The 12,744-nt window shown below is 55.0% G+C and overlaps 1 protein-coding gene across 6 annotated transcripts in view; it reads left to right on the top strand.

Annotated features, from left to right (window-relative positions):
- Nucleotides 1-12,744, top strand: part of ARHGEF10L (Rho guanine nucleotide exchange factor 10 like) — a 160,483-nt gene that overhangs the window by 61,262 nt on the left and 86,477 nt on the right. For all 6 annotated transcript variants that reach the window (XM_061184859.1, XM_061184860.1, XM_061184855.1 and 3 more), the window contains 2 exons: nt 9,944-10,035; nt 11,810-11,893. In XM_061184859.1, coding sequence (XP_061040842.1) covers nt 9,944-10,035; nt 11,810-11,893 — 176 coding nt within the window. The remainder of the gene's footprint in view (nt 1-9,943; nt 10,036-11,809; nt 11,894-12,744) is intronic.

Raw genomic sequence — 12,744 nt, 5'->3', positions numbered from 1 at the left:
GGTGTTTGACCATCACCCGACCCTCCAGGGATGCGCTGGGGACTCAGGGTCCAAGCTCAGAACTTCAGACTTTGGTTCATGCTGGGAGGGGTGGCTGGCTCCATATGAACGATCCCCTTCTGTGTGTGTTTATTGGGGTAAGAACTTTGCCTCTTATGAGAGCTAACTTTGCCTCTTGAGCTCTTGGGAGAGTAGTGTCCAAGCTGTTGCTGGAATGTTCCATAGACCCCACCTGGGGAGCCAAGCAGAGTGGCCTCGGCCCTGCCTGTGTGTGACTCTGGGTGGCGCCCCTTCCCTTGAGATGGGAGCAGAGTAAAAGCAGCCCCTCCCCTCTTGCCCCACACAGAGGTCTTGTGATGGTAGAGGGGTGTGGAAGGGTGTCTCCACCTGCAGGACAGCTCCATGGGGACAGGGATTTTTCTTGGTGGGGGAGGCAGGTATTTTGTTTGCTGCCATATCCTCCCGGCTTAGCATGGTGCCAGGCACAGGGCGAGTGCTGAAGGCATCCCCGTTGAATGAACGATGGATTCCGATGGACAGAAGGAGGAGCCGGGTCTGAAAGACGACTCTCAGTGTCTCCGTGAAAATGAAGAGAGAACAAACGGTGTGGAAACAGAATCTCTGAACCGGGGTTCTGACTCTGGCAGCTGACTGAGGCCAGGACAGAGGCCAGCGGGAAGGGAGGCCTCAAGCGGCTGAGTGGCTGATCCCGCCGATGCCACTCATGTCGGCTGCTGTTTCCTGAGTCACACTCTGAGTTGAGTGCTTCCTGCACAAGATCTCATCTCCTAGGCAACACAGCCCTAGGAGGCGGGGCTACTGATTATGCCCATTTTGCAGATGAGGAACTGAGGCTTAGAGTTGAAGTAGTTTGCCCGAGATCTTGCAGAGCTGGTGAATGGCAGGGCTGGAGCTTGGCCCGTCTGGCTCCACAGCCATCCATCCGCTGGAGCTCACGGGGTTGGCCTTTCTGGTGGACTTTGAAACCTGTGAACTCACAGCCACCCTGAGCACCCAGTAAGTACTTGCTGGGAAATGAGAGCGCGTAGGTCGCCGGCTCCCTGTGTTTTCCCAGACTCAGGCCTCGTCTCTCATCTCTGAGCGCACCATGCCCTCTGGATTTGTTTGCTTTTCCTGCCCAGTTTCGCTGCCATCCCCACCGGCCCCACTGCAGCCTCGGCATTTCCTGTTGGCTCCTGGCCCGGCTGCAGGGACTCTCAGTGGCTCCCGGGAGGTACCTGTCCTGCCCCTTCCTGAGCTTATCCAGGCAAGATGGACTGTTGCCCACTGGCCAGTGTCTCTCACCCGGGCCTGGAGCCTGAGGGAAGCAACTGGGCAGCTGGGAGAGCCAAGGAGACCCATCCTCCCTGGAGGTATCAGGTGCCGAGAAGATCAGACCAGGCTTGGGGAAGCAGTGTTTGAACAGGATGGAAACAGGGCGCTGGAGGGCCTGCCTGCAGCCTGGCCTTGTGGCTTCTGAGGGCCGAGGGTCTGGGGAGCATGGGGGCTCTTGGGGGGCAGCTCGACGAGGCTGGAGTATCCCCCGGCCCCGGGAGGAAGTGGAGGTGTCCCTGAAGGTTTGTGAGATCGCTGCAGACCCAGTCTGGAGTTGTTTGGCATCCCGAGCTTGCCCTTAACTTGCTGTTTCTCCAGATCCAGAGCATTCATAGCCTCCTGTGTCCTGTCCTGCAGGGTCTCCATGGGACCCGAGGACTGACAGAGACAAGCTTCCCTCCCAGTGGAGTCCCTCATGGGAGGGTTATGGGGACCCTTTTCCCATGAAAGACCTCTATCTGGCCCCTTGCCAGTCCCTAAATTGGAAAAGCTGTATTTTTGTTTTTGTTTTTCCCCTTTTCCACCCCTGGCTACAAGGGGTTTCCATATAGGAGCTATGGTCTTTGGGTCACAGACCCCTTGAGTCCCCAGTATGAAGGCCACACAGTCTCTGGCCTGAAAAAATGTACACAGGTTCGCATTCATTACATCAAGTCCCCCTTCAGGAATGTGTCAAGTCTACCCCCTGGACCCCTGCAGTGACAGGACTCTGCCTTATGCATCTTCCATCCCAGTGCCTGGCACAAAGAAGACATGGTACTAATAGTTTACATGTGCACGGACGTTACAGTTTATGTAGCCCTTTCCACACGCATCTCATTTTGATTTGCATAACTGTGGCAGGCAGATTAATGTCCCTCTCCAAGACTTCCATGTTCTAATTCCCAGAACCTGAGAATGTGTGACCTTGTACAGATGTGATGAAGTTAAGGGCCTTGAGATGGGGAGATGATGCTGGATTATCCAGGCGGGCCCAACGGAATCACAAGGTTCCTTATAAGGGGGCCTGTGGAGTCAGAGAGGGATTGAAAGATGCTGTGCGGTTGGCTTTGAAGATGGAGGAGGGGCCACGAGCCAAGGCTGCTTCCAGAGGCTGGAAAGAGGCAAGGGAGCAGATTCTCCCTTAGAGCTGCCGGAAAGAGCACAGCTCTGTCAACACCTTGCTTTTACCCTAGTGAAACCCATTGTGGATTTCGGACCTTTATGGCTGTAAGATAATATACATCTGTGTTGTTTGAAGTTACTAAGGTTGTGGTAAGTGTCACAGCAGCAGTAGGAGACTAACACAGCAGCCCTGGAAAGAGGGAATTGTTATGGGTCCCGTTGTGCAGGCCCAGAGAGGTGCAGTCACTGGTCCAAGGGAGCTGAGTGGCGCTTGGGTTCAAAGCCAGAGGGCCGGGGCTCTGTTTGCTCTTCCCCAGCAGCCCCCTGCCCACCCAGGCCAGCGTTCTGCTGGGAGTCCCCCTGCCCTTCCACTCTGTCCTCCATCCTCCACCTCTCTACTGAGTGCTTGCAATGTGCCAGGCGTTGCAGCGACCGAGGCAGACAGTCCCTGCCCTCGGGGGGCTGACATTCTGTGCCTTGGTGTGTTTATGGGCTCTGTAGCCAGATAATAATGGCCTACGCATATTCTGCACTTATTATTCACCAAGCCCTGTTCTAAGAGCCTCTCCCGCCTCCAGTAATGCTCGTGACACTCACAGGTGGGTGCTCCCGTAATCCCCATTTTACAGATGCAGGAGCAGGTGCAGAGAACACACGCTGTCAGCCTCAGGACATGGAGCTGTGATGAGGCAGAGCCACGGTTGAACCTGATTGGCTTCCAGACCCAGTGTTCTAACCTCTGCCCTCCCGTCTCCCCGCATAGAACTGGTTTGGACCTTGCCTGTCTTCCACATCAGCTCCACAACCCAGGACCCGTTCATTGTCTGATCTGCTTAACCTTCCATTTCGTCTCTGTAAAGTGGAGGCTAAATGAGATGGGAGGACCAGATGGTCCGTCAGCGAGCTGCTCTTACCACTGTCCTCAAAGGGTGTGGGTCTGCCTGGAGCGGGACTCCAGGGCACAAGGGACCCCGTGCTGGCCAATCTGTTGCTCAACGTTGCCTGGGATGTGTTTTCCTTCTCCCTTTCTTTCTTTTTTTCTAATAGTCATGCATGTTTATTGTAGAAAAATTGGAAAGTACAGAAAATGATAGACTAAAAGCAACCTTTAATTATATCACTGTGTGTTCCTGCCCAGCTTCCTTGCTATAGAAGTATACATACCAATATTTTATAGAACTGTGGTTTTATTGCACATGCTGTTTTCCAGCTCACCTTTTGACCTAATTACATAGGGTGAGCATTTTCCCATGGGAACTTCTGCAATACCCCACAAGGCTCTTGATAAGTTATTGCTGGCGGTACAGTGCCTGTCCTGGGTCTGACTGCTGAGCCTGGGGCCCTCGAGATGACGGGAGGGAGGTGCGTGCACCACAGAGCAGAAGGCCAAGGTGGGGTCTGGGTTATTGTCTGTGGCTGTGGGGAAAGATGGTTCCCCGGGGACCTTGATGCTCGCTCCCCACTGAGGACTGTGTTATAGATATCAAGTCAGGGTCCCCTCCTCCGACTTCCCTGGGGGCTCCTCCCCACTCTGCTCATTCAGTAAGTGGATTTGTGACCATGTGGGGGATGGCACAGGGCAAACAGACTGGGGCCCAGAACCATTCCGTATGTGAGGGGTATGAAGAGGTGAGTGCATACAGGGACCCCGTTAGCTGGAGGAGGGGTGGAGGGGAAGGAGAGGGAAGGGAAACAGTGCACCGGGGGTATTTATCGTGGGCCAGACCCTCTGCTAAGAGTTTTACAAGCCTTTATTTACTCCTTCCTGGAACCCTAAGAGGGAATTATTATTGCTCCATTTCACAGATTTGGAAACTGAGGCACAGAGAGGTGCTAAGTGCCTTATCTGTGTTATCTCATTTAATCCTCACAGCAGGAAGTAGAGCAATTATTCATCCCGTCCCTCAGCAGCTCCAGGACGTTTAGCCACTGTCCTGGTCCACAGCCAAGTGGCAGAGCTGCGATCTTATCCCAGGTCTGTTGGCTCTGGAGCATATGTCTATTCCCACCCTAAGCCCATGATTTCCCCGTTCTCAACCCTGGCTGCACATTGGAGCCAGCAGGGAGCTTTAAAAACACCAATGCTGGGCCCCTCCTGACCGATGGGTCAGAATCACTGGGGCAGGGGCTCTGGGTCTGTATCTCTGAGGAGCTTCCCAGGTGACTGCTGTGGGCAGCTGCTTTGAATCCTCCGACCAGGTGATCTTCAAGGTCCTTCTGCCTTTTTTTTTTTTTTTTTTGGCTGCACCGTGCGGCATGTGGAACTTCCCCGACCAGGGATCGAACCTATGCCCCCTCAATGGAAGCGCAGAGTCTTAACTACTGGACCACCAGGGAAGTCCTTCTTTTTTTAAAAAAAAAATCTTTATTAGAGTACAGTTGATTTATAATGTTGTGTTAGTTTCAGTTGTATAGCAAAGTGAATCAGTTACACATATACATATATCTACTCTTTTTAAGATTCTTTTCCCATATAGGTCATTACAGAGTATTGAGTAGAGTTCCCTGTGCTATACAGTAGGTCCTTATTAAGTATCTATTTTATATATAGTAGTGTGTATATGTCAGTCCCAATCTCCCAATTTATCCCTGCCCCCTGCCCCCTTTCTGGCTTTAACATGCTATATGAACTAGAAAGTGGCCAGGGCTCAAAAGAAATCTGGCAGCAGGCTTAATCCGGGCTTGATGTTTTTGCCTTTCTTTTGTGTCTCTTGGATTTAGGGATAGTGGTAGTGGTGCTGGTGGGGAATTTCTCAAGGGGAGTGATGCTCTGAGTCGGGCCATCCTGGGCAAGGTCTGCTGTCCCAGCCCTCGGTCTGCTGCAGATTGGGTTTTACTCAAGGCCTTATAAGGCTAATGTTATTCTGGTCCTTTCAATTCCCAAAGGTGGAATTCTTTCCTCTTTCATATTTTTCATACCTTGTCCTGGAAAAGGCGTCAGGAATACTGTGTGTGCGTGCGCGCGCACACACACACACACACACACACCCCAGCCACCCAGCCAGCCAGGGATCCTCTGACCGTACTGGTTTTGGGGGTCTTCTCTCTGATAACTCACACCGTGTAGCCTCTGGGAAGGGACCCTGTGGAATCTGCTGAGCAACCGGGCCCAGCAGCAGCAGGGGCAGGGGTGCTGCCATTCTCGGAGTGGGGCTTCTTGTCTTTAAAAGAGGCTGGGGGGCGGGGGCATCCATCATCACTGAGCGTCCTCGTGTGAAAGGGCTGACGGAATGGGATGACCAGGCCAGAGCAGGTCCCTGCTGTCACAGGACACTCACTCGCCTCTTGTCCCCGGCGTGTCCCTGGAGAGAGAGGAGGCGGGCTCAGAAGGTGCTTTGAGCTCCGTGGTGGCCTCCTGGTGTACTTGACCTCAGTCTGGTCGGTGAACGCTGTCATGGGGGGCCCCTCTTCTTTGCCCAGCTTCTCGTTCTCTGTTCCTGTCCACGGACTTGACTCCTTTTCTTGGCATTCGAGTGGCGGTGGCCTCACTTTGTAAGACGGTGTCATCTTAGTGGCTGGCCTTTCTTGAGTGTGCAAGCTGAGAGGCATTAGAAGTGCAGGAAGCTCAGATAAGGGCGAGATAATTGGCTTCTTATTGCTTTTTTATGGCTCTTTTATTATCTGAAACCTTTGGGGAGGCTCCAGGAGTGTTTGCTCACAAGGAGAATTAGATTTTCCAGCCAGGCAGCAGCTGGGAGATGCTGCCCCTGGGTGGGCTCAGGGTGGGTCAGTGGCCTTGGCAGGCAGCTAGAAGGGCCAGGGAGGGAGGAGGCACCCCCAGCCTCGTTTCTTGCCATGCCCACTGCTTCCCTGGCCTGGGAGGCTCTTCCCCCTCCCGTCTGCCTGGGGAACACCTGCTCCGGTCTGAGGGCAGCAGAATTGGTGTCAAGAGCAAGGCTTTGCAGGCAAAGTGCAACTCTGCCACTTGCTGGCCAGGTGATTTGGGGCAAGGTACTTGCTAATTCTGGACCTCACTTTCCTCATCTGTAAAATGGTCACAATAAGACACACACTTGTCCTCAAGCACTCTGCCTAGGGCTGGGCGCAGAGAAGATACCAGCAAAGTGCAGGGCAGGGGTGCTGGTGGTCTCCAGCCAAGCCTGGGAAGACCTGTCCATGCACAGGCACTGGCCTCTTCCCTCCCTTGGGGCCCCTGGTGTCTCTGCTTGCCTCAGCCATTGAGGCACTCAGGGTGGGCATAAAGGTGACTGCTCTGCTGTGTGACCCCTGCTCCCCCGCCCAGGAAGCCAGGACCAGTACCTCGCTGGCTGCTCAGTAGAAGCACGAGCCCAGACTAGCTTCTCTAGTCGTGCCGGTGGCTTAGACCCACGCTGTCCTGTTTGGGGGCCACTAGCCACATGTGGCTGTTTAAAATTAAATTACTCAAAATGAAATACAATGAAAAAATAAGTTCACTGTGTTTTGGTAACATGCAAACCAGAGGCTCATATTTTCAGCCCCATCCTGGCTTTTAGTATGTCATAGCAGTTCCAGATCCCTTCTAAAGCTGTCTGACCTTACCCCAAAATGCCCATCCCGCCTCGATGTCACCTTTAGAGGTTACCCAGGACCTTCTGGGATGTTCACTGGTCGAAACGCACCTCAGCCTTGGAGCTGGTGTCACAATTTCTCCCGGACGGAGACTCGAACGTGTGTCTCTGACTATGCCAAGAGCTCTTTCTCTCTTTCCTTTTTAAAAACATGGTTGGGAGAGTAGTCAAGCGAGGTGCAGTGACGTCGTGACACAGCGAATCTGTGATGTCGGTGAATGTTTGAATGCGGGTTCCCTACTTCCACATGGTCTGGTGGAAGGAGCAGACTCTGCAGGCGGACAGCCTGGGCTGCAGATCCCAACTTCCTCTGATGAGCCGAGTGACTTCGGTAGAGTCAGTCATCAAGACCTTGTGAGGCTCAGCTTCCCCATCTTAGAATGAGGACGACACTGCCTACCTCACGTGCGCTCTTGTGTAGTGAAATATGCAAATATAGGTAAAGCATAGCAAGCAGCACCTGGCACGTTCTTCCAGTAGACACCAGTTGTCATGGTTAACGTAGCAAAGCACACTTTAAAACCAAATTCTGCCAAACTCTCATGTCAACTCCCGCTGGAATGATTTGGTTCTGTCTGAGCATTTCTGAGCGGCTGGGCTCAGCACCTTGAAGCCGTCTTCAGGTTGAGAAGGTGGCAACTCAGGGAAGCGCTGTTAGGGATTGGGGCTCAGGTGGCTCCAGCCCAGCACCCCTCCTGGTCCAGACCAGCCCTGTCTCCTCTTGGCCTTTACTTCCCGCTGATGGAAAGCGTTACCCCAGGACTGAAACGTGCCCCTCACCCCCTGGGCGACACTGCTGACTTCTGGCAGTAAAATTGGAGCTGAGTCTTGCTTCTCCAATAGTGCTGGTGGCTTCGGCCTGTGCTGTCCTGTTCGGGGGCCACTAGCTACATGTGGCTATTTAAAATTAAATGACCTAAAATGAAATAAAATGAAAAGTTAAGTTCCTTAGCCACACGAGTTCCATTAGCCACCTTCCAAGTGCTCCGTAGCCATGCGTGGCTCACTGGACAGCACAGACGTGGCATGTTTCCATCGTCACAGCCGTCCTTGCTCTGTTACCTGAGACGCAGTCCTGAGAGCCCAGCTTTGGGGCCCAGCAGGCTGGCTTCACGGTCCGGCCTGGGCTCTGCCACTCACAGTCCGGTGATCTTGGGCAGGTTCCTCTGCCCACCACCTGCCGAGTGGGAAGGATGCCAGGATCTTCCTGTCAGAGCTACTGGGAAGGCGAGGCCAAGGACCCGCTCAAAGGAGGTGTTCCACACTTCACTCTTCTCCCTCCCCTCTCCCTGCACTTCCTGGTTGTCATCTCCCCCTCCTCCTCCCCTCCCTCCCTTCCCCCCTTCCCCACCCCTCCCCTTCCTCCTCCTCCTCCTCCTCCTCCTCCTCGTCCTCCCCTTCTCCCCTCCCCATCCCCTTCCCCCTCCTCCTCCCCCTCCCTCTCCTCCTCCTCTGTTAAGGGCTTGCATGCTGGCAAGTTCAAGTCAATTCTTTTTTTTTTTTTTTTTAATTAATTATTTATTTATTTATTTATGGCTGTGTTTGGGTCTTCGTTTCTGTGCGAGGGCTTTCTCTAGTTGCGGCAAGCGGGGGCCACTCTTCATCGTGGTGCGCGGGCCTCTCACTATTCGCGGCCTCTCTTGTTGCGGAGCACAGGCTCCAGACGCGCAGGCTCAGTAATTGTGGCTCACAGGCCCAGCTGCTCCGCGGCATGTGGGATCACAGACCAGGGCTCGAACCCGTGTCCCCTGCATTGGCAGGCAGATTCTCAACCACTGCGCCACCAGGGAAGCCCCAAGTCAATTCTTCATAACAGTGGCTGCTGCCTTGGACAGTAGAAGGCCTCTACCGTCTGGGTTGCCAGATGTGGCTTTTTTTTTTTTTTGAGCATGGGCTTTAAAAAAAAAAACAAAAACCTTTCACTTTGGGATAGTTTTAGATTTACAGGGACGTTGTAAAGGTAGCACATAGAGTTCCATATACCACCTCATCCTGTTTTCCCCATTGTTAACATCTTACACGACCACGGGATATTTATTAAAACTAAGAAACCAATGTTGGTACATTACCATTCTCTGAACTCCTGACTTTATCTGGATTTCATCAGTTTTTCTGCTTATGTTCCTTTTCTGTCCCGGGATCCCATCCAGGACCCACACGGCATTCAGTTGTCATTTACACTGCTCTGCTCTGTGACAGTTCCTCGGTTTTCTTTTTCATGATCTTGAGAGCGTTGAGGGGTAGTGGGCAGGTGTTTTACAGCATGTTCCCCCATCTGGGTTTGTTTGGTGTTTTTCTCATGATGAGCCTGGGGTTATGGGCTTGGGGTAAGAACCCCACAGAGGTGAACATCCTCCTCATCACGTCATATCTGGAGTACATGATGCCCGAGTGACGGCACTGGGGGTGCTCACTTGACCGCTTGGTTAAGGTGGTGTCTGCTGTTTCTCCACTTCTTTCCCTTTGCTTCTCTGCTCCTGGGAAGCGTGTCTCTGGTCCAGCCCATCCTCAAGTGTGGTGGGAATTAAGCCCTGCCTTCTGCGCATGGTCTTGTGAAGCTTTGCAGGTCCTTGTCTCTCAGACGCAAGGCCCCCCAGTCCTCTCCTCCATTTTGCATGTGGAGACTGGGGAGATGGAGAGTCCCACTGAGTCTGCCGTGGAGGAGGAGGTAGACAGGGTGCCCTGGCCTGGAGAGCATCTGATCCTTATCACTTATCACCGTGAATACCTTTGACCTTTATGCTCTTGTAAAGCAGCAGGTCGGCCTAACAGTGCCTTCTAAAGGTGAGGAAACCAAGAGGGGAAGGGGCTTGTCCAAGGCCAACCCAGCTGTGGCCTCCCCAGCTCGGCCTTGGGGGCAAGTAGCCCTGTCACCTGGTGAGGGGCTGTCTGACGCTTCAAGGAACCAGCTGTCCCATCCTCCCGGCTCACTGGCCCTGCTTCTCCGCCCGCAGGGGGCCGGCCGTGGTGAGCAATGGGGATGCCGTGGACACAGCTTTCTCTGGGGTCCGGCACTCCAGCTGGAGACGGAAGAGCTCCCGTCGCAGTAAGTCCCCCGCATCCCCCCCGCCGCCCCCCCCACCCAGGTCTCAGCCCCAGGAGGTTGGTGTCAGGATAGCCTCCCCTTCTCTAGGCTGAGAGAGCTGATATGGGCTCGTGTGAGCCGAGGGGTTGTCCTTGCTTCATGGCTGCTGTGGGCTTGGTGGCAGCTCTGAGGGGGACCGGCCACTGCCCACCCTTGAGAGTTGCCCCCTTGGCCACCTGATGTGAGTCAGGATCCAGGAGTAGATCACACATTCAGCTGCTCCTCTGTCCCCCAAATACTTCCAAAGCTCCTGTAGCGGGCCAGGGTGATCTGGGTGGTGGGTGTACACTCGTGACCAAGACGAGGTCCCTCTGGCAGCAGGACCAGACACATAGGCGGGCGGTTACCGTGCAGAGAGCAGGTGCTAGGATGGGCAGGTGGGAGTTGGGAGAGCCCACGAGTCCTGAGGCAGAGAGTGAAGGAGCAGGGGTCAGGGCAAGAGTGTCTAGGCTGAGAGGGCAGCCTGTGCCGTAGCCCAAGGGCGAGGGGATGCCTGGCACCTGGGAAGCAGTGAGCCTTGGTATGGTGGAGGGGAGGGTCTAAGGGGTGAGCAGGGCCAGGTGAGGCTGCCATCTCCCCAGTTCCTCCCAGAGTGTGTGTGGGGTGGCCTCGGAGGCCGTGCTTTCCCCAAAGTGACAGTGAGCCGTAAGAGGCCAAGAGGAAGCCATGAGACCACGTCTGCATTTCAGTCCCATCACGGATGCTCCGAGACAAGGTGGTGGGCTGGAGGCTGTCCAGGGGAGGGAGGCTGATGGCTGGAGCCAGGGGCCTGGAGAGAGGTGGGCAGGTCTGAGCCATGTGGGAGGCAGAATCTGTGTCGGTGGGGAGGGGGCGGTGAGGCTCCTACAGGGCTCTGGGGGCCCTGGGACTGCAGGGAGCCACGCAGTTAGGAATGGGGACTACAGAGTCCATCTGGTCCTCTGTCTTCCTGGAAGGCCTGTGGGGTGAGGACAGGCTACCATCAGGTGTGGGGACTGGTTTTCCAAACCCTCGCTCTGCTGGGGCCACATGCCCCTAGAGAGGGCAGAGATTGGGCACACAGTTATGGGGGGGGAGACCTCTTTAAATATTCCAGCTCAGGAGTTGCTAACATGGGCAGGATGTGCTCTCTGCCCTGCTCATAGCACACCCAGCAAAATGTTAGGGGAGTGATGTGCTCATTTGCAGAATTTTTTTTTTTTTTTTTTTTTTTTTACCAATCAGGACCCCGATGGCTGAGTTTTGGGGGACTCTCCTTAACCCCACTCTCCAAATCCATTCCCCCACTCCCTGCTGTATCCTGTGCTCATTAGATATGGCTGCCTTGCCCTCCCCCGCCTCTGGGTGGGGAGTGACTCCTTTTGGGGTAGTCCTCGGGGCCTGGGCGGCTGAAGAGGCTTCCGGGCCCTGGGGCACAGGTGCTGGGTTTGCTTCATGCTCCCTGCAGGTGCCATCAGTCAGAGGGGCAGGCCGGCAGGTGTCAGGGTGGCAGGGGGAGTGTGCCGCAGTCACTGGGAGGGCGCCTTGGAGGGGCTGGGGAGGGGGAAGAGGCAGCGGAACCTGCGTCCTCTCAGAGCAGTGGCAGGCAGGGGTTCCCCAGGGGCTGGGCTGCAGGATGCTGGCCCAGCTGAGCCGTGGGGATGCGGGCGGGCGGGCGGAGGGAGCTGCCAGCTGGTGCAGTCCTGATGTCAGTCTGGCAGCCGGCCTGGGCCACCACAGCCTCCTTCGTGCTCTTTTCCTCTCCCTTCTCTCCCAGTCGACCGGTTTACTTTCCCCGCCCTGGAAGAAGATGTGATTTACGACGACGTCCCCTGCGAGAACCTGGACGCCCATCAACCCGGTAAAGCCTCTTTCAGGCGTCCTGCTTCTCTCCGGACAGAGGAGGGGTGGGAGGGGCGGCGGGAGGGTCTCTCCTTCCACTTCCTCCCCGGCCCCACCCAGTCCACGGCCCCTCCTTCTTGCTTTTAAAAACCAAGGCCGTCTTCCCGGGAGAGTCCGGAGATGGCTGAGGGCGTGGCCAGGCTGGGGCTGGGGCGGGGTTAGGGCTTCATGGGGCGGGGTTAGGGCTTCAAGCGCAGGGGTTAGGGCTTCAGGGGCAGGGGCATGCTGGGCTGTGGGTCTCCAGGCAAATCACTCACTTCTCCAAGCCTCCATTCCTCCTGAGAATGGGTTAATAGTCCAGACCTGCTGAATGGTGAAGCAGAGAAAGCCTGGGAAAGCCTGGGCCCTGCTGTAGGGCCAGGCCCGTGCGGGGCTGGGAAGGCGGGGAGATTGGGGCCGCAGAGGAGAAACAGGGTGGAGGAGGGTGAGTGCTGCTGGAACTGGGCCCACATACTCACCTAGCTGGAAGGAGGACTACCCAGGGAGGAGGGATATTTAACATCCATTCATAGTAAGAGCTGTCTTTGCTTAAACACGTTTTGCCAGCTGCTCTTCATGGTTTATCTCCTGTAATCTGCTTTGAAACTTTGACTTAGGGTATTACTTCCTTATTCTTCAGAGGAGGAAACTGTAGAGGCAGAGCTGGGGTTCGAACCTGGGTCATTCTGACTCCAAGTCCAGTGCTCTGTCCCCTCCCCCCCAAAAGGACTTGGGTGGCATTTTATGAAAGATGAAACACATTTGCTTCCCCTATTCAATCAACCCCGTGAGGTCGGTAGGGCAGGGCCTATGGCTCCAGTTGACAGTCAC

The sequence above is a fragment of the Eubalaena glacialis genome, chromosome 3 (assembly GCF_028564815.1).
Source record: "Eubalaena glacialis isolate mEubGla1 chromosome 3, mEubGla1.1.hap2.+ XY, whole genome shotgun sequence".
Classification (NCBI taxonomy): domain Eukaryota; kingdom Metazoa; phylum Chordata; class Mammalia; order Artiodactyla; family Balaenidae; genus Eubalaena; species Eubalaena glacialis.
This window is presented reverse-complemented; position numbering and strand designations above follow the sequence as displayed.